General features: G+C 38.8%; 1 protein-coding gene across 3 annotated transcripts in view; it reads right to left on the reverse strand.

Moving 5' to 3' along the window:
• diaph2 (diaphanous-related formin 2) overlaps positions 1-25,226 on the reverse strand; it is a 1,018,926-nt gene that overhangs the window by 958,875 nt on the left and 34,825 nt on the right. For all 3 annotated transcript variants that reach the window (XM_062039765.1, XM_062039764.1, XM_062039766.1), the window contains exons 3-4: positions 3,094-3,126; positions 594-770 (exon numbers count right to left, since the gene is read on the reverse strand). In XM_062039765.1, coding sequence (XP_061895749.1) covers positions 594-770; positions 3,094-3,126 — 210 coding nt within the window. The remainder of the gene's footprint in view (positions 1-593; positions 771-3,093; positions 3,127-25,226) is intronic.

The following is a 25,226-nucleotide window of genomic DNA, read 5'->3' on the forward strand; positions in this document are numbered from 1 at the left end:
TTGTTATTAAAATTAATGCATTTTAACTGTCTATTGTTTTTAACAACTGTTATTAAAATGTATTCATTTTAACTGTCTATTGTTATTGACGACTGTTATTAAAATTAATGCATCTTAACTGTCTGTTGTTATTGACAGCTGTTATTCAAATTAATGCATCTTAACTGTCTGTTGCTTTTGACAACTGTTATTAAAATCAATGCATTTTAACTCTCTAGTGTTATTGATGACTGTTATTATTAATGCATTTTACTATCTATTGTAATTGATGACTGTTACTAATATTGCTGCATCTTAACTGTCTATTGTTATTGACGACTGTAATTAAAATTAATGCATTTTAAATGTCAATTGTAATTGATGACTGTTATTATTCATGCATTTTAACTGTCTATTGTTATTGACGACTGTTATTAATATTGCTACATTTCAACGGTCTGTGGCTATCCCAAACTAAAATGGCCCTCAGTAAAGACCAACTACTAACTCTGTGTCGGTGATAGAAATGTCCTCCACTGATCAGTTTTCATTTGAAATACTGAATTACTAATTTCATAATACAAAGTGTTGTTTGTTCTTTCATTAAAACCTACCATCATCTTCTCAAAGAGGTCAATAATCTCCTTTTCCGAAAGGTTCATGGAGCGCTCGTCAAAGAGCGGCTGAGGGAGCGGCAGCTCGGTCTGGATCGACAGGGGGTCCGTCGGGTGCTGAATGAGGGGCTTCTCCTTCTTCATGCCTGTTTTTCGGAAACTGGTGATACGATCACGCTGAAAGAAGACGGAGGGCATTAAATATGGCACAGGTTGGTGATGGTAGACTTCAAACACAGTTTGGCTGTGTTGCTATCATAATACTGTGTACTCCTTTGTACCTACAACAGCAAAAATACTTGTATATGTCACAGAAGGTCTATAGTATGAAACCCGTGTAGTATTCACTTACCATCTTACCAAAGTTGTTCTGCATTTTATTCAACAGTTACCAGTGAACGTTTCCATCATTGAGTTGACATTCATTATTATTCTGTACAGTGAATATTAGTGTGAATAAAAGGGAAAAAAAACATGAACCCCATGCAAGCAGTGTGTGATGGAATGAAATGGAGAAGACATGCTTGGTTTATTGGACATGCAGAGCGGCTCCAGTAGTGAAACCACTTCAAATCATGCACATTTTTACATGTATTGGACTTTAAATCATTATTTTCCCAATCAATAACATAGATTGACAAAGTGAAATTGTGGTTTAGTGCTTTTTAGTCACGTTGTATTCATAAATCTATATAATAATACAACCAAATATTGGGTGCAGCCGTGTGAAACGATTGTGTAAGCTTACTTGTCTACTCCTCAATCGCTGCACACAAACTGGTGAACTTTTGTCATAAACAACATGGTGACGCTGCTATTAATCCCCAGGTTGACTTGAAATGTCCCATTGGTCAACTCTTGGGCCACCAGAAATAAATATTGATTTGATAATTAAATATGTATTATTATTATTATCATCATCATTATTTAGGAATGTAACAAGTTTTTTTTGTTTTTTTAAAGAAATTTCAAATGTAATTCATACAAAAAATGTACTTAATTTTAATAGGTTTACTTTAATTGCCTATGTCAATTCAATTAACTATGTATTATTATCATAATTTTGAATTTAACAAATATGTTTTCAAACAAACATTTAACATATTTTCAAATATAATTTATAATTTTTATTTTATTTTTTAATTTTGTATCTACTCTATTGTAATAGGTTTACTTTATTTGCCTATGTAAATACAATTAAATATGTATTATTAACATAATAATTTTGAATTTAACTAATATTTTTTTCAAACAATGTCATTTCAAATATAATTCATAAAAAATGTGTGCTCCTGGGTTTTTAATCTATTTTATTGTAATAGGTCTACTTTATTTGCCAATATACAGTAAATACAATTAAATATGTATTATTAATATAATAATTTTGAATTTAACAAATATTTTTTTTCAAACAATGTCATTTCTAATATAATTTATAAAAAATGTGTTTGTAATTGTTTTATCTATACTCTATTGTAAAATAGGTTTACTTTATTTTCCTATGTAAATACAATTAAACTATGTATTATTAATATAATCATTTTGAATGTAACAAATATTTTTTTCAAACAATGTCATTTCAAATAAAATTCATAAAAAAATGTGTGTTTCTGAATTTCTTATCTATTTTCTTGTAATAGGTTTACTTTATTTTGAATTTAACAAATATTTTTTTTCAAACAAACAATATCATTTCAAATATAATTCATTAAAAAATATATTTGTGTTATCTACTCTATTGTAATAGGTTTACTTTATTTGATTTTATGTAAATACAATTAAATATGTATTATTAATATAATTCTTTTGAAATTAACACTTTTTTTAAACAATGTAATTTCAAATACAATGCATACAAAATGTCTGAATGTTTTATCTGTCTAATATTAATAGGTTTACTTTATTTGTAAATACAATTAAATATGTATTATTAATATAATTTTTAATTCAACAAATATTTTTGAAGCAGACCATGTAATTTCAAATATATTTCATTATTCATCATTTAAATTTTAATCCATTTTATTTTAATATGTTAATTTGTAAATACCTCCTGCAAACGATACTCTTTATTGTATTGTTATTGTTTACTTGCTACATAATATCTAATATAAGAACAAGTCCTGGACACAAATGTTAAATTAGACTTTTTGACAACAATTAAAGTTTCACTTTGTCAAGTCAGGCTAATTGCCATTTATTGATGGAGAATATTTCAATTTAAATCTATCATACACCATCATAAAATGTGCATTCATAAAAAAGAAACGGTGTGGCATGCATGATAAAGACAAACAGGACTGAAAAAATGCTGAATGGATCAGACAGATAGGAAGTGAACTACAATTGACTAACACCACACTAGTGGTTTCTCTACTGGCTTCCAAACACATGTTTGATCCATTGGCTTGTTTCAGTCACATGCAGCCGTGGCGACGGATGAGCGGGAGGATGACGTGAAAGCAAACCAGGTTTGAGTGAGTACAACCCAGCACCTTACCATGTCGTCAGCCAATGTTTTTATGTGTATGTTCTGTTGGAGAGGGAGGGGAGGGAGGGCACAGGGTCAATGACAGGAAACGACAACAACCTGAGGTGACCGCCACCGCCACCTGAGTTGCATGCACATGTACAAGTGTGTCCCCACGCCTCATGTGGAATGGTACAGTCCCGGTGTTAGTTCGCTTTCACCAACCGCCTGACACACGGGGCCCTCCAAAACAAAGAATGGACAGAAAAATGCCACAGCGACAGATGGAATAACAGTTGGAACAAAGTACAGCCTTATGAATAATGTTGCACCTTTCAGTCGCAACATCACTACTTGGCAAAAACCAGGCCCTGCTTGTTTGCTTTTTAACCTGGAAGAAAGTAAACAGGAAGTAGCATGGTTGTAATGCTCAATAAAGAGGGTTTGTTGGTCTATTTTTGACTGAAAAAACTACACTTTTGTATTTCCCTCTACTTTTTCACCCCATTTACACTGCACACCATATCAGATTTTTTGCCCTCAAGTGACAGATGTGGGGGTAGTCCTGAATCCGATTGGAATCTGATCTTTTCAAATGTGACTTCAGTCTATACGCAATGTGACCCGAACGTGACTTTTTCGTCAGCTTCGGGCGAGCTACGTCACCCGTGTGCGCCGGTAAAGACGCAGTCACCAGTGGAAGTGGATATTTCATCACGACATCTGGTTTCGGTGAACAAAGTCTATTTAAGAAGACCGAATTTTCACTTGTCAATAGTGCACAAATATTAGGCTACCGTATTTTTCGGAGTATAAGTCGCTCCGGAGTATAAGTCGCACCGGCCGAAAATGCATAATAAAGAAGGAAAAACCATATAAGTCGCACTGGAGTATAAGTCGCATTTTTGGGGGAAATTTATTTGATAAAAGCCAACACCAAGAATAGACATTTGAAAGGCAATTTAAAATAAATAAAGAATAGTGAACAACAGGCTGAATAAGTGTATGTTATATCAGTGGTCCCCAACCATTGGGCCGATTGGTACCGGGCCGCACAAGAAAATAAAAAAATAAAAAAAATAAAAATAATAATATATATATTTGTATTTTTTTTATTAAATCAACATAAAAAACACAATATATACATTATATATCAATATAGATCAATACAGTCTGCAGGGATACAGTCCGTAAGCACACATGATTGTATTTCTTTATGTAAAAAAAAAAAAATACAGTATATATATATATATATTTTTTTTTTTTTTAAATACACCCCCCCTCCCACACACACCGGTCCGTGGGACAAATTTTCAAGCGTCGACCGGTCCGCAGCTACAAAAAGGTTGGGGACTACTGTGTTATATGAGGCATAAATAACCAACTGAGAACGTGCCTGGTATGTTAACGTAACATATTATGGTAAGAGTCATTCAAATAACTATAACATATAGAACATGCTATACGTTTACCAAACAATCTGTCACTCCTAATCGCTAAATCCCATGAAATCTTATACGTCTAGTCTCTTACGTGAATGAGCTAAATAATATTAGTTGATATTTTACGGTAATGTGTTAATAATTTCACACATAAGTCGCTCCTGAGTATAAGTCGCACCAAACTATGAAAAAAACTGCGACTTATAGTCCGAAAAATACGGTATATGTAATATGTGAATATACATCGCATTGACAAAGATAAGACCTTCTGGAGGAAAGTTCTGTGGTCAGATGAAACAAAAATTGAGCTGTTTGGCCACAATACCCAGCAATATGTTTAAAGGAGAAAAGGTGAGGCCTTTAATTCCAGGAACACCATCCCTACCGTCAAGCATGGTGGTGGTAGTATTATACTCTGGTCCTGTTTTGCTGCCAAGGGAAGTGGTGCTTTACAGAGAGTAAATGGGACAATGAAAAAGGAGGATTACCTCCAAATTCTTCAGGACAACCTAAAATCATCAGCCCGGAGGTTGGGCGCAGTTGGGTGTTCCAACAGGACAATGACGCCAAACACATATGAAAATTGGTAAAGGAATGGCTAAATCAGGCTAGAATTAAAGTTTTAGAATGGCCTTTCCAAAGTCCTGACTTAAACTTGTGGACAATGCTGAAGAAAAAAATCCATGTCAGAAAACCAACAAAACTAGCTGAACTGCACCAATTTTGTCAAGAGGAGTGGTCAAAAATTCAAGCAGAAGCTTGTGGATGGCTACCAAAAGTGCCTTATTGCAGTGAAACTTGCCAAGGGACATGTAAGCAAATATTAACATTGCTGTATGTATACTTTTGACCCAGCAGATTTGCTCACATTTTCAGTAGACCCATAATTAATTCATAAAAGAACCAAACTTCATGAATGTTTTTTGTGACCAACAAGTATGTGCTCCAATCACTCTATCACATAAAAATAAGAGTTGTAGAAATGATTGGAAACTCAAGACAGCCATGACATTATGTTCTTTACAAGTGTATGTAAACTTTTGACCACGACAGTATATTTTGATTCCGAAGAAATAACGATTGTTGAAAGACCGGATTTGACGCTATGGCACATTTGTTTACATGTGAGTTGACAAAAAAAGCTTCCGTAGATTCCACGCTGATGTCCGTGTCTCCTCTACTTAACAGCCATAAAAAGATTAAATTACTTTCATTTACTTTTACTTCAAAAAACACTAATTTTTAAGGTGTTTCAACTTTTATTTTATTTTGTAGTATTAGCAACTTCCTCCCGGTCAACTTCCTTTGTTTTCACTTTATCGGAGTGCGCATGCGAGTGACGTCGATCAATCAATCAATCAATCAATCAAAGTTTACTTATATAGTCCTTAATCACAAATGTCTCAAAGGGCTGCACAAGCCACAACGACATCCTTGGCTCAGATCCCACTAGAGGCCAGTGTCTGTTTTTATCAGACACTGGAGTCTGATAAAAATCACATTTTACTTGCGATCCGGGCCACTTTGTCCTGCAGTGTAAACGTAGTCTATGTGGAATAAATTAAACTAGAACTGCGATATGAAATCTTTGTATCGTTTCCTCCCTAATCCTGATTTTGGTTTTCGCCATAAATGCGTAGCCCTGCTTGTAGGCATGTTGTAAATAAACTACCGTATTTTCCGCACTATAAGGCGCACCCAAAAACCTCGAACTTTCTCAAAACCTGACAGTGCGCCTTATAATCCGGTGCGCCTTATACATGGACCAATATTGAGCCACAACAGGTCTCGCAACTACGGGATGCATAACGTAACTCCAGCCTCTACTGTAGCGTCTATTCTATGTGCCTTATAATGCGGTGCGCCTTATATATGAACAAAGTTTTAAAATAGGCCATTCATTGAAGGTGCGTCTTATAATCCGGTGCGCCTTATAGTGCGGAAAATACGGTAAGCCAGAGTTATTGTAAATACCAAACACAATAAAATCTATACATTCAAATAACCCTCAAGTCACATGATTCAAAAATTGAGGAACAATTTCTGGAACTTCTTCTTAACAAAGAGGTTCCGCAGCCTCCGAAGCAGAACCTCCAGGTTCTGTAACAGCTTCTTCCCTCAGGCCGTAAGACTCTTAAACGCATCATAATTAAATTATCCCCTCAACTCCCCCCAAAATGGATTAACTCGCTGGAATAAAAAAGACAATATAACATACATCCATAAACGTGGACGCATGTGGAAAAGTGCAATATATTTATATGAACAGTAATGTATTTATTTATTTAAATGTATTTGTATATACATTTATTTATTTTATATATATATTATATATATATTATTTATATATATTTATTTATTTATATATGCACCTTATTGCTTTTTTTATCCTGCACTAACATGAGCTTATGTAACGAAATTTCGTTCTTATCTGTGCTGTAAAGTTCAAATTTGAATGACAATAAAAAGGAAGTCTAAGTCTAAGTTAACATTACTAAAAGGCCAATTTGCCTTCACACCCCACAAAAGAGTAAATAGTTATATTTTCCTTTGATGTATTGGTTTAGTTAAAAGTCCGTTTATTTACGTTAAAACGTATATGGCAGTTAAAATAGCCCAGTTGTACAAAATACAAATGCAGAGGATGCTGGTTCCTGAGGAGGACATACAAAACATAATAAAGTATAAAACATGGTCATAAGTATTTTTCGTATTACAGATGTAAACTGGAATGCACCAAAAGGCCTTGGAGGATTGTTGAAACCTGCTAACTAACTTCAGTTGTGCTTGAAAGGTAAATAGATTATTTTGAATCCCTACAGTGAGAGAGAAATATGCCATTGAAAACTTTTTTTAGGCCATGTCTACACTAAGTCGTTTAACCCAGTGGTTCTCAACCTTTTTTCAGTGATGTACCCCCTGTGAATTTTTTTAAAATTCAAGTACCCCCTAATCAGAGCAAAGCATTTTTGGTTAAAAAAAAAGAGATAAAGAAGTAAAATAAAGCACTATGTCATCAGTTTCTCATTTATTAAATTGTGTAATAGTGCAAAATATTGCTCATTTGTAGTGGTCTTTCTTGAACTATTTTGAAAAAAAGATAGGTTTTTATTTATATTTATAAAGGATTTTTCAATTGTTGCTATTTTTAGAATATTAAAAAAAAATCTCACGTACCCCTTGGCATACCTTCAAGTACCCCAAGGGGTACGCGTACCCCCATTTGAGAACCACTGGTTTAACCCCTTAAATGAATAATTATTTAGCCTAAGCCCCGTTTCAGTCACACTACACCAGCGTTTAAGGTCCCCCTCCTCGGACAAATTTTTACACGGGTAAGCGCGCCGTGTATTTGTTCAATCTCCGGCACTTAGCTTTGTATGGACTCATTGATCGTTTACAAAGTGAGTTCGGAGAGGAAGCGACGTCAGAAAGACCGCGCCTCACAGTGGAAGTGACGTCAGAAAGAACGCGCCACAGCCGGGGCTAAAAAGATGGAGGCGAGCCATCCAGACATGCCCGTGTTTCTCCTTCTTCTACATGTACAAGACAATTGTGGAAATCACACATGAATACCTTAAGTGAAGGAAACACGCCATTGCAGCTGTTTGAGATACAACACATCTCAGACGGCAAGAGAACTTTCGAATGTCCGGGTCAACTGTGATTCTACAAACCCCGTTTCCATATGAGTTGGGAAATTTTGTTAGATGTAAATATAAACGGAATACAATGATTTGCAAATCATTTTAAACCCATATTCAGTTGAATATGCTACAAAGACAACATATTTGATGTTCAAACTGATAAACATTTTTTTTTTGCAAATAATCATTAACTTCAGAATTTGATGCCAGCAACACGTGACAAAGAAGTTGGGAAAGGTGGCAATAAATACTGATAAAGTTGAGGAATGCTCATCAAACACTTATTTGGAACATCCCACAGGTGTGCAGGCTAATTGGGAACAGGTGGGTGCCATGATTGGGTATAAAAACAGCTTCCCAAAAAATGCTCAGTCTTTCACAAGAAAGGATGGAGCGAGGTACACCCCTTTATCCACAACTGCGTGAGCAAATGGTCAAACAGTTTAAGAACAACATTTCTCAAAGTGTAATTGCAAGAAATTTAGGCATTTCAACATCTACGGTCCATAATATCATCAAAAGGTTCAGAGAATCTGGAGAAATCACTGCACGTAAGCGGCATGGCCAGAAACCAACATTGAATGACCGTGACCTTCGATCACTCAGACAGCACTGTATCAAAAACCGACATCAATCTCTAAAGGATATCACCACATGGGCTCAGGAACACTTCAGAAAACCACTGTCACTAAATACAGTTTGTTGCTACATCTGTAAGTGGAAGTTAAAGCTCTACTATGCAAAGCGAAAGCCGTTTATCAACAACATCCAGAAACGCCGCCGGCTTCTCTGGGCCCGAGATCATCTAAGATGGACTCATGCAAAGTGGAAAAGTGTTCTGTGGTCTGATGAGTCCACATTTCAAATTGTTTTTGGAAATATTCGACATCGTGTCCTCCGGACAAAGGGGAAGCGAACCATCCAGACTGTTATCGACGCAAAGTTCAAAAGCCAGTATCTGTGATGGTATGGGGGTGCATTAGTGCCCAAGACATGGGTAACTTACACATTTGTGAAGGCACCATTAATGCTGAAAGGTACATACAGGTTTTGGAACAACATATGCTGCCATCTAAGCGCCGTCTTTTTATGGACGCCCCTGCTTATTTCAGCAAGACAATGCCAAGCCACATTCAGCACGTGTTACAACAGCGTGGCTTCGTAAAAAAAAAAAGAGTGCGGGTACTTTCCTGGCCCGCCTGCAGTCCAGACCTGTCTCCCATCGAAAATGTGTGGCGCATTATGAAGCGTAAAATACGACAGCGGAGACCCCCGGACTGTTGAAGGACTGAAGCTCTACATAAAACAAGAATGGGAAAAAATTCCACTTTCAAAGCTTCAACAATTACTTTCCTCAGTTCCCAATCGTTTACTGAGTGTTGTTAAAAGAAGAGGTGATGTACACAGTGGTGAACATGCCCTTTCCCAACTACTTTGGCACGTGTTGCAGCAATGAAATTCTAAGTTTATTATTATTTGCAAAAAAAAAAAAAGTTTATGAGTTTGAATATCAAATATCTTGTCTTTGTAGTGCATTCAACTGAATATGGGTTGAAAAGGATTTGCAAATCATTGTATTCCGTTTATATTTACATCTTACACAATTTCCCAACTCATATGGAAACGGGGTTTGTACTTAGCGAAAAACTTTGTCTTTTCCTCTCGTGGATGTGATACAGGCAGTGTGTGACTACAAATATTGCTTTATGGATGTGACTGTGAAAAGGCTAGGCGGCGTGCATGATGGCCGCATCTTCGCTAACTCCGCCATTAGCACAAAAATGGACAATGAAGGTAAACAAAAGAGTTAGGAGTGTCCTGACCAGATATTTAGATCCCTAGATTAATTGTTGTAATTGTCGTAAAATGTTCTTTATCGCATTGTCTACTTTCTCATGTCTATTAAGTATTTGATCCATGGATGATGGCTCAGGTGATTCACTACAATAGGATTCTAGTTAATTGAAATACCAAGATCTGGCCAAAACCTTCAGGTCTCACTGGATCGGTTCGCAGCCGAGTGTGAAGCGACTGGGATTACAATCAGCACCAAGTCCGAGTCCATGGCTCTCGTCCGGAAAAGGGTGGAGTGCCATCTCCGGGTTGGGGTGGAGATCTTGTACCTTCAAGTACCTCGGAGTCCTGTTCACGAGTGAGGGAAGAGTGGATCGTGAGGTCGACAGGGGGATCGGTCCGGCGTCTTCAGTAGTGCGGACGCTGTATCGATCCGTTGTGGTGAAGAAGGAGCTGAGCCGGAAGACAAAGCTCTCAATTTACCGGTCGATCTACATTCCCATCCTCACCTATGGTCATGAGCTTTGGTTTATGACCAAAAGAACAAGATCACGGGTACAAGCGGCCAAAATGAGTTTCCTCCGCCGGGTGGCGGGGCTCTCCCTTAGAGATAGGGTGAGAAGCTCTGTCATCCGGGGGGAGCTCAAAGTAAAACCGCTGCTCCGCCACATCGAGAGGAGCCAGATAAGGTGGTTCGGGCATCTGGTCAGGATGCCACCCGAACGCCTCCCTAGGGAGGTGTTTAGGGCACGTCCGACCAGTAGGAGGCCACGGGGAAGACCCAGGACACATAGGGTAGACTATGTCTCCTGGCTGGCCTGGAACGCCTCGGGATCCACCTGGAGGAGCTGGACAAAGTGGCTGGGGAGAGGGAAGTCTGGGCTTCCCTGCTTAGGCTGCTGCCCCCGCGACCAGACCTCGGATAAGCGGAAGAAGATGTATGGATGGATGGATGAAATACCACAACACTGGATATTGTTCAAAGGAGATACATTTTAATTTAAAAACTTGCACACTTGCACAGTAAACTATTTACAATATAGCTCTTTTAAATAACAACTTTACAGTGAAGTAAATTCATCTACTGGAGAGCTTTGGAGCAAATGGACGCTCAAGTGATTTTTTTTTTCCGCACATGCGTACTCGGTCGCGTTGTGCTCAGGCGGACGGAGGGGCGCGGGGGTCTTAAACGGTGGCATTGTTGTGTGTGGACACGGATAAGGTTAGGTGTGATTTATCCTGGATAACCTTATCCGGCGGGCAGCACGGTGGCGCAGGGGTTAGTGCGTCTGCCTCACAATACAAAGGTCATAGGTTCGATCCTGCGCTCAAGATCTTTCAGTGTGGAGTTTGCATGTTCTCCCCGTGACTGCGTGGGTTCCCTCCGGATACTCCGCTTCCTCCCACCTCCAAAGACATGCACCTGGGGATATGTTGATTGGCCCTAGTGTGTGAATGTGAGTGTGAGCATTTAAGTCCCATCTTAAAACTCATTTGTATACCCTCGCCTTTAAATAGACCCCCTTTTTAGACCAGTTGATCTGCCGTTTCTTTTCTTTTCCGCCTCCCTCTCCCCTGTGGAAGGGGGGGGCACAGGTCCGGTGGCCATGGATGAAGTGCTGACTGTCCAGAGTCGGGACCCGGGATGGACCGCTCGCCTGTGCATCGGTTGGGGACATTCTCTGCGCTGCTGACCCATCTCCGCTCGGGATGGTCTCCTGCTGGCCCCACTATGGACTGGACTCTCACTATTATGTTAGATCCACCATGAACTGGACTTTCACGATATTATGCTAGACCCACTCGACGTCCATTGCATCCGGTCTACCCTAGAGGGGGGGGGGTATCACCCACATCTGCGGTCCTCTCCAAGGTTTCTCATAGTCATTCATATTGACATCCCACTGGGTTGTGAGTTTTTCCTTGCCCTTATGTGGGCTCTGAACCGAGGATGTCATTGTGGCTTGTGCAGCCCTTTGAGACACTTGTGATTTAGGGCTATATAAATAAACATTGATTGATTGACATTGATTGAATGTTCTTTGTCTATCTGTGTTGGCCCTGCGATGAGGTGGCGACATGTCCAGGGTGTACCCCGCCTTCCGCCCGATTGTAGCTGAGATAGGCTCCAGCCCCCCCTGTGAAAGGGATAAGCGGTAGAAAATGGATGGATGGATGGAACCTTATCCGGCTTAGTGTAAACGGGGCCTTAGATAGTATTGTGTTGTTCCTGCCAAGTCTATCACATACCTTCTCTTTTATTCAGAAAAAGAGCTTCAAGTGACCAAATATGTGTTGAAACACATCCAAGACAGCCATTTTTAAAGGCCTACTGAAATGCGATTTTCTTATTTAAACGGGCATAGCAGATCCATTCTATGTGTCATACTTGATCATTTCGCGATATTGCCATATTTTTGCTGAAAGGATTTAGTAGAGCACATCGACAATAAAGTTCGCAACTTTTGGTCGCTGATAAAAAAGCCTTGCCTGTACCGGAAGTAGCGTGACGTCACAGGTTGTGGAGCTCCTCACATCTGCACATTGTTTACAATCATGGCCACCAGCAGCGAGAGCGATTCGGACCAAGAAAGCGACGATTACCCCATTAATTTGAGCGAGGATGAAAGATTTGTGGATGAGGAAAGTGAGAGTGAAGGACTAGAGGGCAGTGGAAGCGATTCAGATAGGGAAGATGCTGTGAGAGGCGGGTGGGACCTGATATTCAGCTGGGAATGACTAAAAGAGTAAATAAACACAAGACATACACTACCGTTCAAAAGTTTGGGGTCACCCAAACAATTTTGTGGAATAGCCTTCATTTCTAAGAACAAGAATAGACTGTCGAGTTTCAGATGAAAGTTCTCTTTTTCTGGCCATTATGAGCGTTTAATTGACCCCACAAATGTGATGCTCCAGAAACTCAATCTGCTCAAAGGAAGGTCAGTTTTGTAGCTTCTGTAATGAGCTAAACTGTTTTCAGATGTGTGAACATGATTGCACAAGGGTTTTCTAATCATCAATTAGCCTTCTGAGCCAATGAGCAAACACATTGTACCATTAGAACACTGGAGTGATAGTTGCTGGAAATGGGCCTCTATACACCTATGTAGATATTGCACCAAAAACCAGACATTTGCAGCTAGAATAGTCATTTACCACATTAGCAATGTATAGAGTGTATTTCTTTAAAGTTAAGACTAGTTTAAAGTTATCTTCATTGAAAAGTACAGTGCTTTTCCTTCAAAAATAAGGACATTTCAATGTGACCCCAAACTTTTGAACGGTAGTGTATATATACTCTATTAGCCACACACACAACCAGGCTTATATTTAATATGCCACAAATTAATCCCGCATAACAAACACCTCCCCTCTCCCATCCATATAACCTGCCAACACAACTCAAACACCCGTACAACACACTCAATCCCACAGCCCAAAGTACCGTTCACCTCCGCAAAGTTCATACAGCACATATATTTCCCCAAAGTCCCCAAAGTTACGTACGTGACATGCACATAGCGGCACGCACGTACGGGCAAGCGATCAAATGTTTGGAAGCCGCAGCTGCGTACTCACGGTACCGCGTATCCAACTCAATGTCCTCCCGGTAAGAGTCTCTGTTGTCCCAGTTCTCCACAGGTCAATGGTAAAGCTTGACTGTCATCTTTCGGGAATGTAAACAATGAAACACCGGCTACGTGTTGGTGTTGCTGCAGCCGTCCGCTAATACACCGCTTCCCACCTACAGCTTTCTTCTTTTCTGTCTCCATTGTTCATTAAAAAAATTGCAAAAGATTCACCAACACAGATGTCCAGAATACTGTGGAATTTTGCGATGAAAACAGACGACTTAATAGCTGGCCACAATGGTGTCCCAAAATGTCCACTACAATCCGTGACGTCACGCGCAAACGTCATCATACTGAGACGTTTTCAGCAGGATATTTCGCGGGAAATTTAAAATTGCACTTTACTAATCTAACCCGGCCGTATTGGCATGTGTTGCAATGTTAAGATTTCATCATTGATGTATAAACTATCAGACTGCGTGGTCGGTAGTAGTGGCTTTCAGTAGGCCTTTAAGGCAGCAGTAAGCTCCAGAGCCATACATACGCCAAGGCGCATGGCAGTAAGCTAATGAATAGAGACCTGGGCTTCTAATGGCCATAAAGGCCGCCTCCAGGCCGTGGATTTCCCCACCGTTGCAATCAGCAAACGAGCGAGCAAACAGTTTGGCTTGAACCTGCACCTCCCTCTGTGCGCCTCCATCAGCTGTCGCCGGCGGCAACATGCTCACAATGGCAAAACGACAAAGTATCGTCGAGCCTCTATGCAGGTTTGACGTGTCGGTCCAACGCTGCTTGTGGAAGTCAGTAGAACACGCACTTTGACACATCCTCCAACAGCCATAAACGTGACATGGGCGACAACTTTCTCCCCGTTGCTAAATCTGACCATTTATGGTGTCATTAGCGCCGGCGTTCAATAGCGGGCTAAAACTGTGTGAAACACGAGCTAATTTCCGCACAGCGTACTTAAACATTTTCTAATCTGTTTAACAACAATCAAACCACTGGTTGGCTAATTGCCTTGACTTGAGGGTCTTTCCTTGCCCATTATCTTGGCAACATTGCAACAATGCAATTTAACAATCAAGCTTACATGTCCTCGGGGCATCTCACACTTATTAAAGTAAACTTTTTCATCATAATAAATGTTTATTAGCAAACACCATCCTACTCTTATAAAAAAAAAAAAAAAAAAAAAAAAAAAGCTAACCAAATTAGTGCGAAGTCTTCCCTTAATAAAACAATATTAACTCAAAGCAGCTCGGCCAGACTAAGCCAACACACTAAGTCAGTATATGCATGCACACATACTATAAATACAACAATAAATGTTATTTTCCTGATAATACACATGGATTATCTAATTGTTTTTTATACCACAAGTTAATGCACAATGCAAAATCAAACTTGCACTATTTTGGTTTGACAACGTTGCGCAGCATTTAGCTGAGGCAATAACTGTTATTCCCGACCGATTTAACTGGACCATCTGTATGGTGTCATTTTAACTCACCCGCCGGAACCATCACGATAAAGTCAGCCATATACGAGTTTGGAAACAAATCAGGCTTTAGTTTTAATGGGTTCTAATAATATGAGAGGATCAGTGGGAAGGAGGAGTTGTGCGGCTGGCAACTTAACCCTTGTGTAATGTTCATATTGTTGTTACTCAGCCAGCATTTGGGGGTCTGATGGACCCGTTGCATTTTGTGGCTTTTAATGCCTCACAATCAAACACTTTTATGTTAAAACAATGAACAGATGTTTACCTCATCCCAATAAACATCTGTTCAGTATTTTAACATAAAAGTGTAGAAGAAAAATATGTTTTATATACAGACTTCAAGTATATATATATATATATATATATATATATATATATATATATATATATATATATATATATATATATATATATATATATATATATATATATATATATATAATGTATTAACAGACACCTTCATAACAATATGTAATATGTGTTATATACACTAGGGTTGCAAAATTCCGGGAATATTCAAAATTGGAAACTTTCCATGGGAATTAACTGGAATATATGGGAATTAACGGGAATTAATGGGAAATTAAGGGGAATAAACATTGAATGCAACATGCCAGATATTGCAGCATGATTATTAGCTAAAACAACCAGATTTAATGCAAACTCAGTAGAATTTCAACCCTGTACTGTGCATTCCTCCATCACATGTGCAGTGCATTCTTCCATCACATGCACAGATATTCCCAGCATGCTACACAGTACAGCAGGACTATTGAGGCCACACTAGTATTTGAGCCCAAGGACTTCATCCAGTCAGGTAAGTTTTGAGGATATTACTGGGGTAAATATATTTGATCTATGGTATTTAAGTGTAATAGAGGTGTAATTGCTTGTTACTGTATGATTTTGGGGTCAATATCTCTAGCTGGCTAGGTTTATGTACAACCACCAGTCTCCTAATGAACCGAAAATATTTCTCCGTTAGCTGTGATGCTAATTTTCTCTAGGTTAAATCCCATTCATTTATGCTAACAACGTTAGCAATCCGAATTTACCTTTTTGGTGATCTGTAAAGTTGAACTAGCAAATACTAAATCAAAAGGTGTAGTTTCCTCTGCCTTCTGTTCTGCTAGCCATTCTGTTGTCATACAAGAATGTAGGTTATAGTTTGATTTAGCATGCTGATTGAGTGTTCATTTATTCATCTGGCCTTATTCTATGCATTTTTCCATCAGTAAAATATTTTTAAAGACTACTCCAATTGTTTAGCTGACTATTTATATCGGTGTGTGGCATCGCATTAGTGTTTTACAAGAATAAATAAATACAAACAGAATAATGCCACCTACACCATCTGATGTGTGGAGACATTTCACCCCAACCAATGTAAGCGGAAAGGCTGTGTACATTTGCAAATACTGTACAAAGAGCTATGTCAAAAAATGCCACAGAGATGCAGCAGCATATAGACAAGTGCCCAATAATATATAATTATTGTTATTCCCCATTAATCCCCATATATTCCCATTAATTCTCATGGACGGTGTCCAACTTTAAATCATCAAAAAATGGTCAATATTTCCAAACTTCCAGAGCTTAACTTTCTGTGGTAAATTTCCGGAAATTTACCGGAAACTTTCCACCCCTTTGCAACCCTAATACACACTGCAAGTATATATATAATGTAGTAACAGACACCTTCATGTCAATATGTAAAATGTTTTATATACACACTGCAAGTATACATATCATGTAGTAAGATACATATTCATAACAATATGGGATATGTTTTATATACACACTGAAAGTATATATATAATGTAGTAACAGACACCTTCATAACAATATGTAATATGTACAATATACACACTGCAAGTATATATATAATGTAGTAACAGACACCTTCATAACAATATGTAATATGTTTTATATACACACTGCAAGTATATATATAATGTAGTAACAGACACATTCATAACAATATGTAATATGTTTTATATACACACTGAAAGTATATATATAATGTAGTAACAGACACCTTCATAAGAATATGTAATATGTTTTATATACACACTGCAAGTATATACAGTATATAATGTAGTAACAGACACCTTCATAACAATATGTAATATGTTTTATATACACACTGCAAGTATATATATAATGTAGTAACAGACACCTTCATAAGAATATGTAATATGTTTTATATACACACTGCAAGTATATACAGTATATAATGTAGTAACAGACACCTTCATAACAATATGTAATATGTTTTATATACACACTGCAAGTATATATATAATGTAGTAACAGACACCTTCATAAAAATATGTAATATGCTTCATATACCCACTGCAAGTATACATATCATGTAGTAAGATACATATTCATAACAATATGGGATATGTTTTATATACACACTGAAAGTATATATATAATGTAGTAACAGACACCTTCATAACAATATGTAATATGTACAATATACACACTGCAAGTATATATATAATGTAGTAACAGACACCTTCATAAGAATATGTAATATGTTTTATATACACACTGCAAGTATATACAGTATATAATGTAGTAACAGACACCTTCATAACAATATGTAATATGTTTTATATACACACTGCAAGTATATATATAATGTAGTAACAGACACCTTCATAAGAATATGTAATATGCTTCATATACCCACTGCAAGTATACATATCATGTAGTAAGATACATATTCATAACAATATGTGATATGTTTTATATACACACTGAAAGTATATGTATATATATATATAATGTAGTAACAGACACCTTCATAACAATAAGTAATATGTACAATATTTACTGTATTTTAGTCATTTGAGTTCCGTTTCCAGAACAGCGCACTTCCAACTTCTGGCAACAAACGTGTGTTCCTACTTCCGGAAACAGACGTGACTATGTTTTCTAATCATGGCAGACTTGGTAACAGACCTCAAAGACGACTATTTTCGGACAAATGAGGATTCACAACCTTATCATTTTGAAGCTGAATATACAGAGGATGCACTACTGCTTCTAGAGCCAGGACGAACGAAGGGTGAGACGTTAGAGCAGACGGAAGCTGAGAGAGTGAGGTGAAATATGTAACTTTAGGCCAAGCTATTTCAACATAAATGGAGTGCTTACCCAAATAAACCAGAAAAAATGTCCCCAGCCAGCTGGACCAAACAGACGACTGTCCATTGAGTGAGTCACACTTTAATATTGATCATGATACACGCAGCACGCCACGCTAAAAAAACGTTCCTCGGTGTTCGCTCTTACAATAACAATGTTGCTACAGCTGGGTGGTTATACAGGTTACGGAACGTAAATGAAGTATCGTTGACGGTTTTTGAAAGCATTTTTAAACTGATTTAGAAGTAGATTGATTGCTCCCATTAGCTGCATAGCTAGCAACCTAGAACAAGCCAATTTTTACATGTTAAAAAGCAATTAAAAAAAAACAACTTTTGTCTTCTTGTCTTTCATAAAGATTGTGAACGATAGGCAAAAAAAAAAAGTGCAGTTCCACTTTAACACAACGGCTTTGTCTCCCTCTGCAGTCACTTGTGTATAGATGGACTTAAAATACTGTTGAGTAAAGGCCCAAACCCCTCAGGCTTTATAACAAGAATTGAATTGTCTGGTTGAAACAACAATTTATTCCAAAAGTTTAGAAAGAGTTGTGCGCGAGGGTTCCCGACGAGTGGTGGTAAAAAAATGTCACATCAGCAGAAATATTCCGGAGGCTGCTCGAGGAGATTGGTGTTGTGACACTGGTGGCGTGCTGTGTTTCATTTTTAATGCAAGACCAGTGGGTTCGCATTGTTCTTCGCTTGCAACAAAATTGGAAAACAAATACTCAAGCTGGAAAAGACATTTAGAAGGTGCGTGGGGGGAAAAAACAGTTTTTGAGTTCAGTTGCCAGAAAAATAAGGCAATATGAATATAAAGTTTAATATTAAAAAAACATGTTTTCCTAGACCAGAGAACCAAATCCAGGACTGTTTTAAGCCTTAATGAGACGACCACTTTCCGATAAAATTGCTTTAGTTAGCCTGGATTTATTTCGGAAAAATTAAAGGCTAAACTTTCCACGACATACTGTACGTCCTCATTCCCTGGACTCTGCTCAAATAGAAACTGTGCATAGTCCACTTGAATAAATAGGCACCACACCTCAAATAGGTTTTACAGTGCGATTTGAAGACATAAAGTGTTGCTCCTGTTGTGATATTATGTGTAGATGGCTTGGTTGAGACCAGAAGAAGATCCTGTTGGCTTCCCGATGGACCAGACTCCTTCGTTACCAATCTAACAATTCAATAATTATACCCACTCCACATCCATTGCACCCCTGAAAGGGGTATTTCTACATCTGCGATCCCTTCTCAAGGTTTCATCTTTCTCCCCAATTGTTTGTTTACAAACAACAAAATTAATGGTGCAAATCCAAAAGGTGCTTTAAATTTAAATGTAAGAACAGGACATAAAAACACTTAATTCTGGATTATAAAATAAAAAAATTTTCCTACGCTTTGAACCCTGCGGCTTATAAAACAGTGCGATGTCACGGCGGGGTTGCGGCTTACTGCGCGGTTCGTTTAAATCTAGACTCCAAACATCCCAGGACAAGCTAGTCAGGTTACTTTTAGACCTCCACCCCAGATCACACCTCACTCCAACCAACTTCTCCAAAGTGGGCTGGCTCAGGGTGGAGGACAGAGTAAAACAACTTGCACTGAGCCTAGTCTATAAAATCCGCTACACCTCCCTGATACCGAAGTACATGTCAAACTACTTCCATAACGTAAATGACCGCCATAACCACAACACCAGGGGGAGCTCCACAAACCACGTTAAACCCAGATTCCGATCTAACAAAGGTCTTAACTCATTCTCCTTCTATGCCACATCAATATGGAATGCACTCCCAACAGGTGTAAAAGAAAGTGCATCTCTATCCTCCTTCAAAACCGCACTAAAACAACACCTCCAGGCAACTTCAACCCCTGACTAACACCCCCCCTCCACATCTCACCTCCCCAGATTGTAAATAACCAAATGTAAATAATCAAATGTATATACTTGTTCTTATGCTTTCTAAACTCACTATGTTCTCTGCTCGCTGTACATAGCCTACCAAGTCAGACCTACACTGTTTCAATGTCCATTTCTCTGATGATGCAATTGTTGATGACTGAAGTGCTGTTATCAACCAAACCCTCCTCATCCCACCCCCCGGATTGTAAATAATGTAAATAATTCAATGTATATACTCTGATGATTGACTTGTGTGATGACTGTATTATGATGATAGTATATATTTGTACCATGAATTGATTTACGTGGACCCCGACTTAAACAAGTTGAAAAACTTATTCGGGTGTTACCATTTAGTGGTCAATTGTACGGAATATGTACTGTACTGTGCAATCTACTAATAAAAGTTTCAATCAATCAATCAATTCTACCGGGATGCAAACGGACGACTCCGGACAGGACTTGCAGGTAGGAACATGATTTAATCTTGAAAATCAACGAAGCACCAAAAACAGAAAAACAAGACGAAGGAAAAAGTGCCGATCGCACTGGATGCTGGGGCTAACTCTTAGCATAGACTAGAGATAGGAAAACTCACGTAACAGAAGCGTGACGCAAACAAAGAAGCCAGACCGACTGACTGACAAAGGCAGGCTTAAATAATGTCTCTTGATTAGCAACAGGTGAGCGTCCCGAACACAAGAGGCAGGTGAAAATAATATGTCGCTATGGTAACCAACTCAGAAGTGCACAAACAGGAACTAAAGGAGTCCAAAACTAACAGAAAACACAAAACATGATCCGGACCATGACTTATTGGTGGATTTTCCTTCACTGGTGGCCAAGCAAACAGTTCAAAAAAACCAAGCAGACACTGAAACGGTGTGTTATTGTTTGTGCTATGGCGCCATCTTTTGGACCAGTTCGCTCACTGCAGGTGCTGCCGCAATGCAAATCTATTTAGAGCTTTTAACCAGAAGTAAAAGTGCCGTTTTGTCTTCTAGCTGTGCATAGTGTTTCTACTCGCATGGATCATTCATTCTTCACTCTAAACGTTTGTAAGTTTTACAATGGAGCTAAAACAATTCTTACTTACTAAACCGTCCCATGTCTGATGTCTGTAGGAGTGTTTTCATGCATATTTGTACGTGCTATCGTAATGTAATTAAGCTAGCGTCGTTAGCATTAGCGAATATGCTAACACGTTTACAAGTGTCTGTGTTAGTATTATCAACTTACAATGGCATTCTTTTTGTAATGTTTCAGTTTCGTAAATTCAACAAGACGTCACCGTGGTGTTATTGAGTCTGTTTAGCTCAGCGGTCCCCAACCACTGGTCCAAGGACCGGTACCGGCCCTTGACACATTTGCTGCAGAGAAACATTAAATAATTTATAAACGACTGCACTTAACTTTTGCCTGTCCCACTAGACCAGGGGTCACCAACGCGGTGCCCGTGGGCACCAGGTAGCCCGTAAGGACCAGATGAGTAGCCCGCTGGCCTGTTCTAAAAATAGCTCAAATAGCAGCACTTACCAGTGAGCTGCCTCTATTTTTTAAATTGTATTTATTTACTAGCAAGCTGGTCTCGCTTTGCTCAACATTTTTAATTCTAAGAGAGACAAAACTCAAATAGAATTTGAAAATCCAAGAAAATATTTTAAAGACTTGGTCTTCACTAACTGACAAAGAAACAGATAACAGATTTGGTGTCCAGTTCAAAGTGTGACATGATTTATTTAAAAATTTGAGAGTTGACTTTTGTATTTTACATGACTTATTATTTGTACAAACATGATGTAAAGTAATTCATGATTTGTTAAAAAATGTTAGTGGCTAGCTAGTTAAAATGGGATATTGTGATTTCACAAGACCGTCTTAGAAGTGATCATTTGAAAATGTTCAATTTGAAAAATGTGCACTTAGAGAAAAAAGAAAAAATAAAGTGTTGCATATTGATATTTATCTGTTTCTATATATATTTATTGTGAGAAATCATTAAGATGATCAGTGTTTCCACAAAGATAAATATAATTAATTATTAATAATAACATAGAGTTAAAGGTAAATTGAGCAAATTGGCTATTTCTGGCAATTTATTTAAGTGTGTATCAAACTGGTAGCCCTTCGCATTAATCAGTACCCAAGAAGTAGCTCTTGGTTTCAAAAAGGTTGGTGACCCCTGCACTAGACACACCAATAAGATTGTTTATAGATGTCCAATAAAACTCCTCATAGGAAGTAAGCATCTTGTTATAACTTTGTGACATGATACAATGCACATTAATGAACATATAAAATATAAATGTGACAGATTGTAGCCAAAGGCTGATTTCCATCTGCATCTCATTGCAAAGAAACACGCTCATGTCTCCAACTAATTCAGCGTTATAGTTCTATTTTTCATGCACTTATTTTTGCTGTATTTATCTGGCACAAGTGGAAAGCCGGTCCCTGAAAATAATGCCTACATTAAACCGATCCGTGGTGCAAAAAAGGTTGGGGACCATGACTTCTGTTTTGCTTGATCAGCCGTTTTACTGCCGTGTTACAGGCCCCGTTTGGAAACAATTAAGGCATGTAAATGAAAATTTACAGAATCTTTCTGTGTAAATAACTCATTTCACAACGTATATATCTGCGGCTTATAGTCCGGTGCGGATAATGTAGGGAGAGAGATAAAATGTGCGAAAATCTTGGAAAATGTGGTTTATATACCGATGCGCTCTATAGTCCGGAAAATACAGTGAATTGCAAACATAAGAACAGGACATGGAAACACTTAAAGGCCTACTGAAATTAAATGTTCTTATTTAAACGGGGATAGCAGATCCATTCTATGTGTCATACTTAATCATTTCGCGATATTGCCATATTTTTGCTGAAAGGATTTAGTAGAGAACATCGACGATAAAGTTTTGGTCGCTGATAAAAAAGCCTTGCCTGTACTGGAAGTAGCGTGACGTCGCAGGTTGAAAGGCTCCGCACATTTCCCCATTGTTTACACCAGCAGCGAGAGCGATTCGGACCGAGAAAGCGACGATTACCGATTTGAGCCAGGATGAAAGATTCGTGGATGAGGAACGTGAGAGTGAAGGATTAGAGTGCAGTGCAGGACGTATCTTTTTTCGCTCTGGCCGTAACTTAGGTACAAGGGTTCATTGGATTCCACACTCTCTCCTTTTTCTATTGTGGATCACGGATTTGTATTTTAAACCACCTCGGATACTATATCCTCTTGAAAATGAGAGTCGAGAACGCAAAATGGACATTCACAGTGACTTTTATCTCCACGACAATACATCGGCGAAGCACTTTAGCTACGGAGCTAACGTGATAGCATCGTGCTTAACTGACGAAATAAGCCCCTGACTGGAAGGATAGACAGAAGATCAACAATACTACTATTACTATTAAACTCTGGACCTGTAACCACACAGTTAATGCTGTACCGCCTGGCGAAGCCTAGCAACGCTGTTGCTAACGACGCCATTGAAGCTAACTTAGCTACGGGACCTTGACAGAGCTATGCTAAAAACATTAGCTCTCCACCTACGCCAGCTCTCATCTGCTCATCACGACCCGTGCTCACCTGCGTTCCAGCGATCGACGGCGCGACGAAGGACTGCACCACGATGATCGGTGTGGTCGGTAGCGCGTCTGCTATCCAACTCAAAGTCCTCCTGGTTGTGTTGCTGTAGCCAGCCGCTAATACACCGATCCCACCTACAGCTTTCTTCTTTGCAGTCTCCATTGTTAATTGAACAAATTGCAAAAGATTGACCAACACAGATGTCCAGAATACTGTGGAATTATGTGGTGAAAACAGACGACTTGAGCTGGCGACCGTGCTATTCCAAAATGTCTCCTTCAACCCTTGACGTCACGCGCAAACGTCATCATACCGAGACGTTTTCAGCCGGAAGTTTCCCGGGAAATTTAAAATTGCACTTTATAAGTTAACCCGGCCGTATTGGCATGTGTTGCAATGTTAAGATTTCATCATTGATATATAAACTATCAGACTGCGTGGTCGGTAGTAGTGGCTTTCAGTAGGCCTTTAAAGTGTCAACATAAGAACAGGACATGGAAACACAATGGGCAATAAAGTAGCAGAGGACAACCGATTCAGAGCAAATAGTTGTTAAAGGGCACTAAAGGTCCCTCAGTCTGGATGTACAGTATGTGATCTGATTGAGCTAACTCAGGGGTCGGCAACCTTTACCACTCAAAGAGCCATTTTGGCAAGTTTCACAAATTAAAGAAAGTAATGGGAGCCACAAAAAAAAATTTTAAATTTAAAATGAAAAACACTGCATACAAAGCTTAAATGCTTTGTGCTATGTTAACCAGGGGTCTCCGACACACGCACCGGCACGCACTTTAATGTGGAAATTTGATGTTAGTGCAGCCCGCGAGTTTTGAATGAATGGCGCTTGATAGCGTCACGCTTGCCAACCCTCTCATTTTTCCCGGGAGACTCCCGAATATCAGAGCGTGATGACACTGCATTTGGCACCCTCTACAGTCTGCCCTAACAGTGTACCTGCTCGACCACACGTAGAATGCAATTTCAGCTTGCTCACGTAAGTGACAGCAAGGCGTACTAACTCAGCAGCCACACATCTTACACTGACGGTACCAATACCCAGAATCCCATGCAGCCCTAACTCTTCCGCTCAACCAACGCACGGAGAGGGGGGGTTGATGTGTGGGGGGATTTGGTGGTAGCGGGGGTGTATAATGTTAGGGCTGCATGGGATTCTGGGTAATGGTTGTGTTGTGTTTATGTTGTGTTACGGTGGGATGTTCTCCAGAAATGTGTTTTTCATTCTTTTTTGGTGTGGGTTCACAGTGTGGCACATATTTGTAACGTAACAGTGTTAAAGTTGTTTGATACGGCTACCGTCAGTGTAAGCTGTGTGGCTGATGAGTAAGTATGCTTTGCTGTCTCCTGTGTGTGCAAGTAATAACAACATGCAACATGTGGCTGGACTGGCACGCTGTATGTAAATGCTATACAGGAAAATTACTGCAGTGCAATTAGGGCACGCCCTTTATTTAGTAATTAGAGTGTAAATAGGATTATCTTTTCCCTGGGAGTAATCTATGAGAGACACTGAGGTCCATAAAT

Source organism: Entelurus aequoreus, linkage group LG28 (genome assembly GCF_033978785.1).
Source record: "Entelurus aequoreus isolate RoL-2023_Sb linkage group LG28, RoL_Eaeq_v1.1, whole genome shotgun sequence".
Lineage (NCBI taxonomy): Eukaryota > Metazoa > Chordata > Actinopteri > Syngnathiformes > Syngnathidae > Entelurus > Entelurus aequoreus.